Source organism: Epinephelus fuscoguttatus, linkage group LG5 (assembly GCF_011397635.1).
Source record: "Epinephelus fuscoguttatus linkage group LG5, E.fuscoguttatus.final_Chr_v1".
In the NCBI taxonomy this organism is placed as follows: domain Eukaryota; kingdom Metazoa; phylum Chordata; class Actinopteri; order Perciformes; family Serranidae; genus Epinephelus; species Epinephelus fuscoguttatus.
In genome coordinates, this window is record NC_064756.1 from 15,600,057 (window position 1) to 15,613,904 (window position 13,848).

The 13,848-nt window shown below is 41.3% G+C and overlaps 1 protein-coding gene across 1 annotated transcript in view; it reads right to left on the minus strand.

The window, feature by feature from the left end:
• pid1 (phosphotyrosine interaction domain containing 1) overlaps positions 1 to 13,848 on the minus strand; it is a 44,570-nt gene that overhangs the window by 15,226 nt on the left and 15,496 nt on the right. Inside the window, exon 2 of the mRNA XM_049575951.1 lies at positions 13,122 to 13,268. Coding sequence (XP_049431908.1) covers positions 13,122 to 13,268 — 147 coding nt within the window. The remainder of the gene's footprint in view (positions 1 to 13,121; positions 13,269 to 13,848) is intronic.

Here is a 13,848-nt window from a genome sequence, read left to right on the forward strand (position 1 = left end):
AAGTAAGACACATACCTGATATTATCAGTGTCCCAAGGGAAGCCTGTTACTTCCAAAAAGTCAAATAATTAGAAAAGAAAAGAAAATATCAACAGCCCAGTGACCTAAGGCAAGTTTATAATGATGGACATTTTAGCATACTCACTCAATTATGAGGGCTTATTTTAGAGAAATAGACAACAATTTTAGGAATTATGCTCATTCACCGTCTTGCTGAGCATTAGATGAGAAGACTGAAAACACTCTAATGTCAGTACAGTAAATATGAAGCTATAGCCAGCAGCCTGTTAGATTAGCTTAGCACAAAGACTGGAAACAGGAGGAAACAGCCTGCCTCTGTTCAAAGAGAACAACATCGACCTACCAGCACCTCTGAGGGCTCTTTTATAGTCCCTTTACATCTTGGGTAGTAGTGCTCCTTTCTGTAAGCTTTCAGAAAACGTGCAGAAATAAAAACAAAATGAACACAGAGTACAGACAGGAGACTCAGTGCGTCTTTGTCTCCGTATCTAACGTTGGGTTCATTTATGCAACCTTTGTGTTGGCGTAGTTTTAGCCACTGAGTGGCACTAGAGGGCAGATTCAAAAGTTTCTGACAACAAACATATCGAAAGTGGATGTTCCTTTGAAAGAAGCAATGTTGCAGATTGCTGTGTTTTGTGAGGCCATTGAACACTCGCAATGAGAGGACAAGGAATTTTTTTCAATACATTACTGATTCACTCTGCTCTGTCTTTGTTGCGTCTTAAAGCCCAGTTCAGAACAAACATTTGTGACGAGTTGAGTTGAAACAGGCAATGTGCCCTTCTGCAACGTTCTAAAAACCTGCCAATTCATGCCAATGCAACTAGATGAGATGGTGTATCATCTCTATGCAACAACTCTCTGTACTTTTGTTCTGATTTCTAGGGATGTCCCGATCCGATATTCGGATCGGTATTGGCCGCCGATATTAGCAAAAAATGGGCATCGGCATCGGATCGGACTGCATGGAAAAATGCCGATCTATGAACTTCGATCCAGTTTTTCACAGAGTCCGTGCCAGGTTTTCCGGCCAGCCCAGCGCTCCGCAATTCAAGCAGTCCATTCCAGTGATCTGCTCCAGCTCTTACTATCAATCCACCAGGCCAGCATGCAGACGGCAGATACACAGAGGGTAGGAAGAGTAGCGGTCAATTTAGTTAACTGACTATTTGTTTTTTGCTCTGGTTTTTTGAGTGATATTTTTATTTGGTTTACACTCTTACTGTTTAAGTAAAGAGCACTGATGGCATTGTTTTGGGCACAATTAGTGAAATTGGAGCCATGGATGGACTACAAAAACACTACTAAAATAACTGAAAAGGAAAGGCTGCATTGTTTGTTAAATGCCAACAATGTCTTGTGGTGTTAATCTTTTTTTTATTTATTGGGGGGCCAAAGCCAAAGTGTGTGGAGTCTTGCTGCTATTTTATTTATTTTATTTTTTATTAAGGGGCCAACGCTAAACCAGCTATATTTTTTATTTAATGTTAATGTTCAAGTTTAAAGTTTGTTTATTTAACCCTGTTAACACTAAACGGGTCAGTTTCTCATACCAACTGTTGTGGATCATTCTAACTAACCTGATTAAGTAGTTCTTTGCTTGATCAAACCTTTTCTAACATGACTGACAACAAAATAAGTGAATATGTATAATACGTGCTTGGATCGGATCGGTATCGGCCAAAACTCAAGGCTGTAATATCGGTATCGGATCGGAAGTGAAAAAGCTGGATCGGGACATCCCTACTGATTTCAAGCTTTTCAGGCTTGAAAGGGGGTGACGTGCTTTACGTTCTAAAACCACCTGCCAGCGATTTGACCAGTTGAGTTGCAGGTGACACCATCAGCCGGTTTAGGTCGAGCTCAGACAGCCAGTTCACACCGCTGCAAAGTTTTCTCTGCGATGTTTAACCGTTACGTCTCATTGTGAATTTTTGGTCTCACACAGAGTTTCCAGTGGTACTGCTCTGTTATATCTGTAAGCTTTCAGGAAATGTGCAAAAATATGGACGATATGAACGCAGAGCACAAACATGAGGCTCGAGGCTATACCAATCTGTCGTTGAGCATAAATGAGTCCTAAAGCTTACCAACAAGTCATAATTTAATGGGGTTTTATCAATGAAAATAAGTGCGTGTGTGCTGTGTGTTAACATAAAAAAGAAAGTCCACCAAAGTGTCATTATTGGATTTTAACAGTCTGTATAGTCTTGGCCCCCAAAATTGAGCATCATCTAGTCAGTACCATGACACAGGGATAAGGACAGTTACTGAGCCCAATGTAAAAATGATACAGCATGTTCTATAGATAAAAGACAACCGTCACACTGTTACAGACGGTGGTTATCCTGGCGCTCTCCCTCAGTAGGCCCCTGAGTCTGGATCCCCCAACATGACTGGGAATCCACTGCTTGGGAATGCAGCATTCCTGAGGAGGTTGTTAACATTCCTTTAAACTTATTGAATCAGCACAGTGCAGCTGGCTGCGCTTGCCACGGCATGCAAAGATGGATGAGGTTTTTTTTTTTTAAGATGCTGTTTGTATTTGCCTGTTTGTGTTGCACGGTGAGAAGACGATGCTGTGTGTGTGTGTGTGTGTGTGTGTCTGTGTGTGTAAGTACAAAACAGAGTCTGAGTGTTTCAGTGTAAGTCAAGACAGGAGCACCTTAGTGTTTATGAAAGAGGCTTTCACATTCCCAGCCCTTTACATATGGTAAGATTCTCCATACCCTGATGATGGTAATAAAATTTGTCTTCACTTTCCACTCTAGTGACACTGGTGTCCACTGGTGGAGTTTCTTCCTCAATTCCTGGCCACAAAATTTGGTCTCACCCACACAAATTTGCAATGCAAATGCAAAAAGGGTCATAAAAACCGTCTTCTTTCCTTACAAACACATGCTATTTGGTTGAAACACAAACAAATAGCGTAGCCGAAACATCATATGTTTATCAGGCCATCGTGATTCTAGACACACCAGTGTAAACACTGAACATTTTAGTGGCCCTGGGCAGATTCAAACCTGTACATGTAAGGAAAATGGTTGAACTCTGGAGCCCTGTCAAAGTTACTTTGCCCAATAGAAACTTTTTAAAACCATTGATTCGACTATAGAGATGGCAAGTACAACAGTGCAAGTGAGACAGAGACAAAGACAGAGATGAGACAGCATTTGGTCTCACTGTCCAGAAAGTACTGTCTTTTATTTGGGAAGAGTCGAACAGCATGGGTCTGAGGGAAGCCCTGAACTGCTGCCCAGTCTGGCTCCTCCACTGAGTAACAGTGCCAGCAAAGACAACACACTAGTTAACCTGAACCAGAGTCCAAACTGCCTCTCAACACCTTTCCCCTCCAGTTTCCATTCAAACAAACACATTTTAATACGTTAAATTCCGCTTACGGTAACACAGCATCAACAAGAGACAGACACTGTATCTTGTATCTTTGTATCATCATTCACATTAACTGTGGTCAAAAGTAAATCCCACCTTTAAACAGAAACAAGCTGCTGCCCTAATTTGCAACATCTGGTGTATCAGCTGTGAGGTGTGAAAACAAATTACAGTTCTTATTGGGTATTTTGAAAGAGTGTATTCCACTGATTCGGCATTGCATCACCATCGCGATGTGCACACGTGCAATAGTCACATTGCAGGACGTGCAATGTTTTCTCTTTTTTTTTAGAACACGTACACTTTTGTTTTGCTCCAGAAAAGCAGCTCTGAAGCTCCGCTCTGCTCGCCTCTCTCTCTGTCGCTCACCTCTCTGCACACGCTGCAGTCACACACTGAAAATGAGCGACATGCAGGAGGGTGAAACGGTGAGGGAGAATTTATGCCTGGTACTAGTGCCCTGCACGGGCCTATTATCTGGGCCCGGGCCCAGCCCTGGCCCCAGGGGGTGGAGCCCCAGCCCGGCCCAGCCCAACAGGTTTTCAGAATGCCCGAACCCGAAAAAAAAAGCCAGACTTTAAACAGACATTAAAATAGCTTAATTGGGGTTTCTAGTGTGGTATTAAGCTATATTCATTATATTTTGATTGAATGGATAAAGTTAAATATGAATTTATTTAACTTAATGACTGTATTCTCCTATTTAGTGAGAATTGTCAACTGTTGCCGCGCACTGTTGCAGTTGCATCGCGCACAGTCACTTCAAAAAACAAAATAATCAATTAAACAACCCCAAAAATGCTTCAAACACTTTTCTATATAATCTTAAGATTGAAAGGAAATAAAAGTGTTTAGATAAGGTCGGAGGTCTATAACTGCATATAACTTTGGGGTTGTTTAATTGATTATTTTGTTTTTTGAACTGACTGTGCGCGATGCAACTGCAGCGCTGCAGTTGACCTGCTGTCCCAACAACTGTAGGCGGCTGGACGGCGAATGGGATCAGTAAAATGTGATGAGTGACGTGCAGTGGAGAGGGAGGGGCACAGCGGCTGCTGCGTTCAAGTGTTGCCGTTTAAATTGTTTAAACACAAACACACACCTCTCTAATTGGCAGGTTAAAAAAAAAAAGCCAGAGTCCGGCCCGTGTCCGAGGTAATGATGTGGTAATTGGCCCGAAACCCGTCCCTCGGGCTGTCGGGCCCCTCGGGCCTCAAGCTCCAGCGCAGCGCTCTACCTGGTACACACTACACAACTTTTCAGCCTGTTCTGAAAGTTACTATGTCACATTACATGACTGTTAAGTCATAAAATCGTGCTGTGACTTGGCCGACAGACATGACACACTACACGATGGTACTCACCAATTATCCCCAGTCGTCTTTCACGACGTGTGTGATGTCATCGGGTTATTCTTGTCCTGTTTTTATTCAGTCACTGTGTCTGTTCATGTCCCAGCTAAAATGTTATTATAGTAAAGTAAAAAGCGCCAGCAGACGGCAGCTCCATTTGAAGTACCCTACGCAAACATACAAGCTACTGTATCCTCCACACCCAAGTTCCTACAAATGTTTCACAATAAAAGCCTATTTAGAAAACGGAGGGATTCTCTCAGCCAAGGTTATAAGGGGCTTTTAATTTGAAACAAGTTGAAATGACGGCGCGATGTATTAACTTTATCAAGGCAACGGGAGTGGATATAAAGTAAAAATATAAAAACACAGAGGGAATAATAAATAAAGGCTCTTTTATAATGTAGTCTGTTTCAAATGAAGCTGGTAGCCTCTACAGTTGTGGTGTGCCACTATTTTTTAATTGTCTTACTTTAAGTCATCTGGTGAAAATTTTTGTATTTGTTAATACAAGCCCTACATTCTAGCCTTTAAAATGTCTTTTTTACCAAATTGTGTGGCTGCACTTTAACCTGTGTCTTGATCTGTGTCAACACTGGATAATAATAATAATAAAAAAAGTTTCATGGCATTCATTCTACTATTATGTAATGTAATTAATTTAACATAGAGTTTCAGGAGTTGAGACATAAAACAATTCGTATCCCATCCATTTTTATTTTACGCGCTGGTATCAGACCGGTACTCGGTATTGGCAGATACCTAAGGTTCAGGGATCAGAATCCGTATCGGCAGGGAAAAAGTGGTATCGGTACATCTCTATTTGTTTCTGTAGAACCAGAGATATTTTCTTTTTAATTCCACATATTCTTCCTTGACTAAATCTGGTGCCTACGTTACAGCTTGACTGCAGATAGAATAACATAAAATAAAATCAACCCATGTAGTTGTCCCTCCATTGTGACATTAGGAAGTGTCGGATCTAACGTTTGGGTTACTTCCTGGATTTTTTCCACATGGAAATTCTGACCAATCAAGAGCAGCTTTCTCGTGCAAGGCATTTTATGTGGTCCGCCTGTAAATGCTGCTGTGATAACATGCACTAACTCTAGGCAATTATACAACTTTGTAACAAAATTAGTCCCTGATTTGGACCACAGCAAGACAACTCTAGGTCTGAAAGCTCCCAAAAATGAATGTTTTATCACAGATGATGGAGCAAGCTGACATCCATAACTAGCATTTCAACACTTCTGTCCTGTCTTAATCTATAAACACACACACATAGAAGGAAAAACACTGATACAAAGGCTCTATTAGACAAAACACAGACATACACACATTCAGCAGGGGACTGGGAGCACCGGTCATCTCACCCTGCCTGCTAATCATCATCTAAATGTCGTCACTGTGCGTTCTGTTCTCTGTTCACTGGAGGAGAAGTGACGGTATGTCCAGCTCACTGACTGACATCAGAATACCAAGCACAGGGAGACAAAAAGCCTTTCTGCCTGACAGATTAGATAAAGACATGGTGGTGTGAATGACGTGAGTCTGGGAGAATCACACACTCTCATTGGTGTAGTTTAAACATATAGGAGTGAAATTACGCCTGGCAGAAGAAGACGACCCGGTGCTGTTATCTGGCATGTATATACGAAGACCCTGAAACTGAGGAAGCTAAATGGAACTCACCGACTTCATCATTTACACTTTTCCTACTGTGACATCTTCTTTGACAGATGCCTATTAGTCATGTTCTGTCAACACCAATTAGCCTAATGTCTGTCAATCACATCTCAAAGGCAAATCTCAAGAGAACATTGTTTCTTTCTACCTTTTTCTACTCTGTGTGATGATTCAATGCCAAAACAGTTTTAACATCCAGTAAAGAAAATTTAAGTTTAGAAACATTGGATCAATTAAAGGCAACTGATGACATTTGTAAGGGCTGATATCAAGACCTCATTTAACTTTTCATACCCTTACAGTGACAGTTCAAGAAAAAGTTCTTGTGTTAAAGCAAGCGAACTGACTGCTAGCTGTAGCCTTATATTTCCTGGACAGGATATGAGAGTGGTATCAATCTTTTCATGTAAAGAAATACAAATAAAGGCAGCACATCTTCATAATAAGGAAGCTGGAACGAGGGAATATTTGGTATTGTTGCTTCAAAAATGAATAAATAATCTGAATATTTGCCGCTTAATTTTCTGTTGGTCAGCTAATTGATTCTACTCTGAACGACTTCAACACAAACCTGATCTTTTAGCAGCATTTTGGCCATAGGAATTTCCATTCCACATCCATGATAACACATTTATATAGCCGTACTTTGTACCTTGAAAAATCACCATCAAAACTTATTACGCAAAATCTTTACAGCTGAACATGTTCCAGCTGGAATATGATCCGAAATCAGGAAGAAAGTAACGACATGGACAACTAAAATTACTGGTTTCCCCGATGTTAGCATGTGGCTACATGGTCTGTTGACATACGGTATTAACCAAAACTACAAAACGAATTGTCTCATTAAAAACAGCTACAGGGTGAAACCTTGTGTGAAGTATAATCTAAACAAAAGACAAAGATCCCTGTGTGCACAGCTGCACAACTGCCTCAGAGACTGGAAGGTTTAACACCACCTCAGAGGTGGACAGAATTTGTTAATTGTGCAATTTAAGTCAAGAACAAGGTTCCCATCTTGTTTTACTGTCCTGTATGTGAAGACATAAGGAATGTACTTTTCAGTAAAATTACCTCTATCCATTGTTGGATTCTTTTGGCTGGATGATCATGAAAACTGAATTTTGTTTCAGAAAGGGAACTTTTTTTGTGGTTGAATTTCTTTGCCAGGCCTGGGAAAGAAGGCAGAGTATTATGTTTCTGGACTGAGCTGTAAAATAGCACGTACTTTGGATTGATACTGCAACGTCACTGTAATGGTGTCTTGTAAACCCATGAGGGTTTGAGACATGGAAGCGTGCATGACACAAAATAAGAAAAATCAGTCGATCAAATCATGTGGCAGTGTACGTATTGTAATTCACAGTTTTAGTAGTGTGTCAAGAGCAGATGACCATCACAGGCTGACATCAGCTCGTCTTGAAAGTGTGGAAACAGACTATTCCGAACGTCCTGACGTCTGAGGTTTTTGCTCCCAGGGATTACTTTTACACACGTTAACCTCATTATCTGAAACTCTAGCCTCTAAAACTTAAGTTAATATGAATATCCGACATTGAAACATCATATTTATAACAGAAAATAAGGAAAAGGCACAATAGGTTGAGTCAAAATGAACCGCATATTCTTTTGTGAGAGACGTAAAGAGGGAAAGCATAAATGAAAGGTTATGTACTTTTTTTTTTTACTCTTGAAAAGTAGATTTAATTCTAACACAATGAAATCACGAGTAAGGAGCTGAGATGTATTGTGAGTAGACTCCAAAGTAATTTCATCATTTGTCATAAAGTATAACTGCGAAGCTGGGATGGCCGTAAAGTGCATTGAACACATTTTCTCAATGGATGTGAAGTGGACTGCTTTGACAGCAGCAGGCCAGGCAGGGTAATGAGAGGTGGCCTTTCATCCTTGCTAGCTGTTAGCTTTGGCAGAGGGACAGCAGCCCTCAGCCAGCCTTCCTGCCTGCCTGCAAACTGGGATCACAGCTGATTGCTGGGAGAGAACGGCGTGAAGGAGAGCGGGGTGAGAAATGAAAGAGAAGGAATATTACACATTGCATGAGCATAATAAGCGGTATCATGTTATGAAATTCAAGAAGGAAGCAGCGCAAAAAGACGTTTGTTTCCTCAGTTTTCTCCCTTGAAAGGAAAATATTGTCTCTTTGAGGTCTAACAGTAGAGGCAGAGGTGCTGAGGCAGGTGGGCAGACAGATATGCAGACAGGCAGGTAGTGACTCAGACAGGAAGTTACACAAGCCAACAGATGCAGGCGGCGAGGCCGACAGACTCGCATACAAGGAGGCTGCAAACAGATGAGGGAAATGAATTTTTTGTGCGGCTGGTATTCTGCTGAATAGCAGTAGTGGTATCCATGGCAACATGGCTTTGGCATTCTCGGTAATGCTGGAAAGAGTGGCGAGTGGAGGAGAGGAGCAGGCAGCGAGCGGATGCTGGGATTCACACCAGACAGAGATGGAGTCCAGGTCCAGCTCAGTGCAGCGTGCACCTAGGCGATATATCATTATTTATCTTCTATCATGGCAGTGATTGCCACAAGAGGCTGCTCTGTGTGTGTGTGTGTGTGTGTGTGTGTGTGTGTGTGTGTGTGTGTGTGTGTGTGTGTCGCTGCTACCTTGAGTGCCACTGAAAAACTGTGCATCATTGCACTGTTTAGTTTGGATAAACAGCTGGTTAGCTGGGATGCCATCTCAAAATTGTAACATTTTCCAACGCATGACAGGTAATCACTCTCCATATGTCCCTTATCTCATGAGTTGTAGTAGGCAACATAGCAGTATCTGGGATGTGTATGTTTAGATATTATTTAGAAAAACGTGCTAAGGTCTAAGCACTTCATTTCTCCCATGTAACAATAGCAGTGAGAGAAGTGTGGGTGGAGCATCTTCAAACTAAAAATGCTTTAATTGCCATTTCACTGGTCCTTTAAAAACTAGGGCTGCCGCCGACTAAGAATTTTCCTATTTGGCCATTATTCGTCATTTGGGGCCATTAGTCGACTAGTTGTTTGCATGTTTATGATGTTAATGTAATTATGAAATTATATATTTTGGGCAGGGCAACACAATGGTTTCACTTCAAGAACACTGAAACTGTGCTACATTACAGAGAAATACAAAACCGTACTAATGAACCTTCATTAATATAGGCCTATATTTTATCTACAAGTGCACGTCACACACTGAGCGAGCCGCCTGTTAATGACGCTGTGGGCAAAGCAGTAATGATTGTGCTAAGTGGCTAATGGGCATGTAGCTACTGACATGTTTCAGATGATACGTCATGTTTGTAGTCGACCAATGAAGATGAGTTTACATATCACTTTGGGTTCATCCTTCACCTTCTCAAAATGATCCCACACTTTGGATTTCCTGCCTGACATGTTATTAACTAGCCTGTGGAATAACCGCAGGTACCAGCCCTGGAAATTAGGGGCCGCACACACATTGCATCTTTAACCGCCTGGACAACGCAAGGTCAGACAGTGGGCGCTACTCTTGTGGCTTTTCTGTGCTGTAGGAGGTTGCATCTGTGTAGGCCTATCGTCCGTGGGACAGATGTAAAGCTCTGTGTCTGTCATTTCAAATTAAAGTCCCACATGGTTCAGTCATATATGTTTTGATTTATTTTGACAAGGCACAGCTCTTAATAGAGTTTTTGTTTTTTTGTGCGACTAAGGAACCAATGAAGTCTTGCCAACTAATAACCTTTCTGGTCGACTAACATTTGGTCCACTATTAGATGGAAGCTCTATTAAATTCAGTGAATAAACATGCAAATTGTCACATAGCCATGTTATTTGTTTTATGGAGAAGTTCTGTAAAGAGGAAGTGCGTTGGCTTTATTTCCGGTCAGGACACTGAGTGGAGCTGCTCATCATCATTGCAACAGTGCATTCAGGGAATGTCAGAAAATTTTAGAATTGTGACACAACATGCTCATTTTCTGGAAAGCTTTTTTTAAAGACATGATGCAGTTTCCACCAGTAAAGAGTGTTATCTAACTGGTCTGTTTGTCTGGTTTGAGTTGGAGAAACTCTGAAAGTAGACAAACAATTTCACTGCAGCATGTTCAGGATAAGAAAATCTTGCTTGATTTTATTGTGTCTGGCAGGATAAACGCTGTCGTTAAGAGGCATGGGGATGAGCAAGAGGAGCAGTGTAACAGGTGCAAAGCTTTGTAGTAAACAATGCATCAGCTTAACAATGTCACATCATCAGGAAGGTTTTTATTTGAGAGAAAGCTGTCATCTGTCAGCTCTCACCACAGACAACGTGCTCTGTGTTCTGTTTCTTACTCACTGGATTAATTTTTTAAAGCCACAGCGTTAGTTCCTATTTCATAAATCACATTGTTATTCAGGACTTACGACTACTACAACAAAACTTAGTGTGAGCTTAGTGTGACTTTAAGACAATGAATACCCTGTGTGTTCCCATGTCTCACAGCCAGACCGAACTTCTCTGCTCTGCCAGTAAAGGCTGTCTTACTGACTTTCACTTCATGTTCACATTTGGACTTCAGGAGCTTTTGGGAAGTGCTGATGAGGATTCAGCACTTTTGGCTGCTTAACTTCCTTGAGAATGTCTATTTCAAGAAGTATATGCATAAATACATAGGTCTGTCATGGTAACTACTTTTGGTGGACAAAATATTTTGTCTTTTCACTCCTAAGAATATGCAGACTTTGGAATTGGAGTATGAAATAAACATTCAACATTTTTTTTTTACTAATTTAAATGCAGTTAATATATTCAAGAAAAGTATACATAAAAGTATAGTACTTTGTAGGAGTAGCACAAAATTTCTCAGAGACTTAAAGGTCCAGTGTGAAGGATTTAGGGGGATATATTGGTAGAAACAATATAAGAGGTATGTTTTCTTTAGTGTATAATAACCAGAAAATAAGAATCATTGTGTTTTCCTTACTTTGGAATAAGTCGTTTATATCTACAAAGGGAGCAGGTCCTCGTGCATGGAGATTGACATGTTGCACCACCATATTTCTACAGTAGCCCAGGATGGACAAACCAAACACTTGCTCTAGATAGGACTGTTTGCGGTTATGTGTCGGCCTAGTTTGCAGCCTTTCTGCGACAAGAGCTTCAGAAAGAAACACAGATTTTTGGACATGAATCTACTTAATTCTGTGTTTTTACTGGTTTGAATCACCTGGTCTGTTTGTGTTGGAGAGGAAGCGACCTCTGTGGATAATTTGGTTCCCGGTAAAAACCTCCTGAACAAAGAACAACAAAGGAATTCTAAATGGGAGAAGTTTCAGCTGGTCGCAATCTCTAATCCTCACCACTAGATGCTGCTAAATCCCTCTAAACCTTACACACTGCTCCTTGAATACAAAGTCTGATCCCCCAAAACAAAACCAAGTGATGCCTCTTGTGACTAACAGACAAGATTAGTGAAGCTAGTTACCAGTTATCTGACCAGTGTGTTGTAGTTGGCTCCCGGCAATGGACGGCCTGGGAACATGGCGGTTTGCTGGTGAATTTTTTGTGTCAAGGATGAAGTTGTTGGTGGGTAAAGCTACTAATGATGAATTTTTTTGGCTTGTTGCAAGGGGTTGGCAAGCTAATAACTATCAGGGCTGTATGTCTTTCAATCCAAAAGTGCAGCTGCAGGCTACCGGTAAGCTGCACTGTGTCATCTTTGCACTGTTGCCTTATTTTTCTTTGGACTCGTGTAAGTAGGCAAATGTTCGTTACATTGTTATGTAAACAAACACGTATGTAAACACAACAGGCAACAACGAGGTCAGCAAAATGTTTGAGGTCGTGTCTATTTATATGATAAGTTAAAGTCTAATTATCATGACAGGCCTAGGTCATACTAAGTGACTGCTTTTACATGATAGTGTGTCTATGTGTGTGCTCTTCTGTGCGGTGGTCCAACAAACACAGACAAAAATCAACAAGCATGGGGACTATGTGTTCCATGTGTGTGTTTCTTGGCAATAATTTCAATAAAAAATTTTTTTTACTAAAATTTTAAGGCAACTGCCAGATACGAGATGTTTATTTGGAAAAGCTTCAGCTCCTTTTCCGACATGCTTGTTAATGGTGCGTCATAAGTGACCAAAAACAACATTTAACGTGCAAAACAAAACCCACACAGCCACTTGATGTTGTCTCACATGTGCCCACAATCATCTCGGGTTTATCTGTTATGCTTACAATGCTGTGGCGCAAGGCAGGCGACTACACAAAGACGCACTCAGTTGCTTAGGATTGGAAGTGTTATGTGTAATAACAGAGCGTGGCTGCTATTTTAATCCGTTGCTGTGTTTGTTTTCTGTTTCGAGGACAGAGAATAGAGAATAGTCAAACAGCTCATTGGATCAAACTCTACATCTGACACTTAGCAGAGCCAGGGAGAGGAGGAAAACAAACACACCCATGCCAAAACACATGCACGTACTCATATGCATGTGCCCACACACACATTCAATATTAATTATTAAAAGGATGTGATTCAGACACAAAAACTTCACTCTCGTGTGTTGATGAATTAAACGTGTGCGGCCAAAGAGAAAAGGAAAAACAGTTGGATTATGCTTCTATTAATGCTATTATAGATTTACTGTTCAGGAACAGAGCTGGATTTAAGGATTATCAGGTTCATGTGACCCTACCTTGTATCCAGCATGGGTCCTGCCCTTTGTGAGCGGTGTGGTGGAGCAAAGCTCAATGGCCTCGGGCTCGTGAAAGATCACCGTGGGCAACGGCTCCTTCCTCAGCGTCAGCACATTTAGCTTGGTCTTCAGCATGGTCTGAAAGTGCTGATGGAGAAAGGAGAGAAATACACACACGTTGTGCTTTAGGCAAAGTTGCAACCAGAAGCATGCAACTTTAAGCTTGTAGGTTAACATTTGTAGTTTCCTCGTCAACGCTGCTGGAGGCTCGAAAAAATGCAACTGCCACAAAATCAGTATTTCAGTGTTATTGTCATTTACAGAATAAAATGTGATGGTAGAAAAAGCAGCAAAAGGCATCAGGATATAACGTTTTAAGCTGTTGTCTGATGTGTATAAAAACATACCAGTATGAAATTCAAGGCAGGAGCATTCCAGATTTGCAGTACCCTCACACACACACGTGCACAAGAGCACACACAGAGAACTAATATCAGTGGTGAAAACTGGAGCTGAAGACTGGAAGTGAGATGGTGTGAGAGGTGTTCTCTGCTTGAAAGTGGAATGTGAGGAGCAGATGAAGGGAGCTGTGCCCTCGCTGCCTCCGTCAAAACAAGAGCGGAGAGCCGCCTGCTCTCATACTACAGTCCATGGCCAGTGTTTCCTGAAGCCGAGCAGAACCACATGGCGGACCTGGCCCTGTGGAATTTCAGGGCTCCCTCGAAAC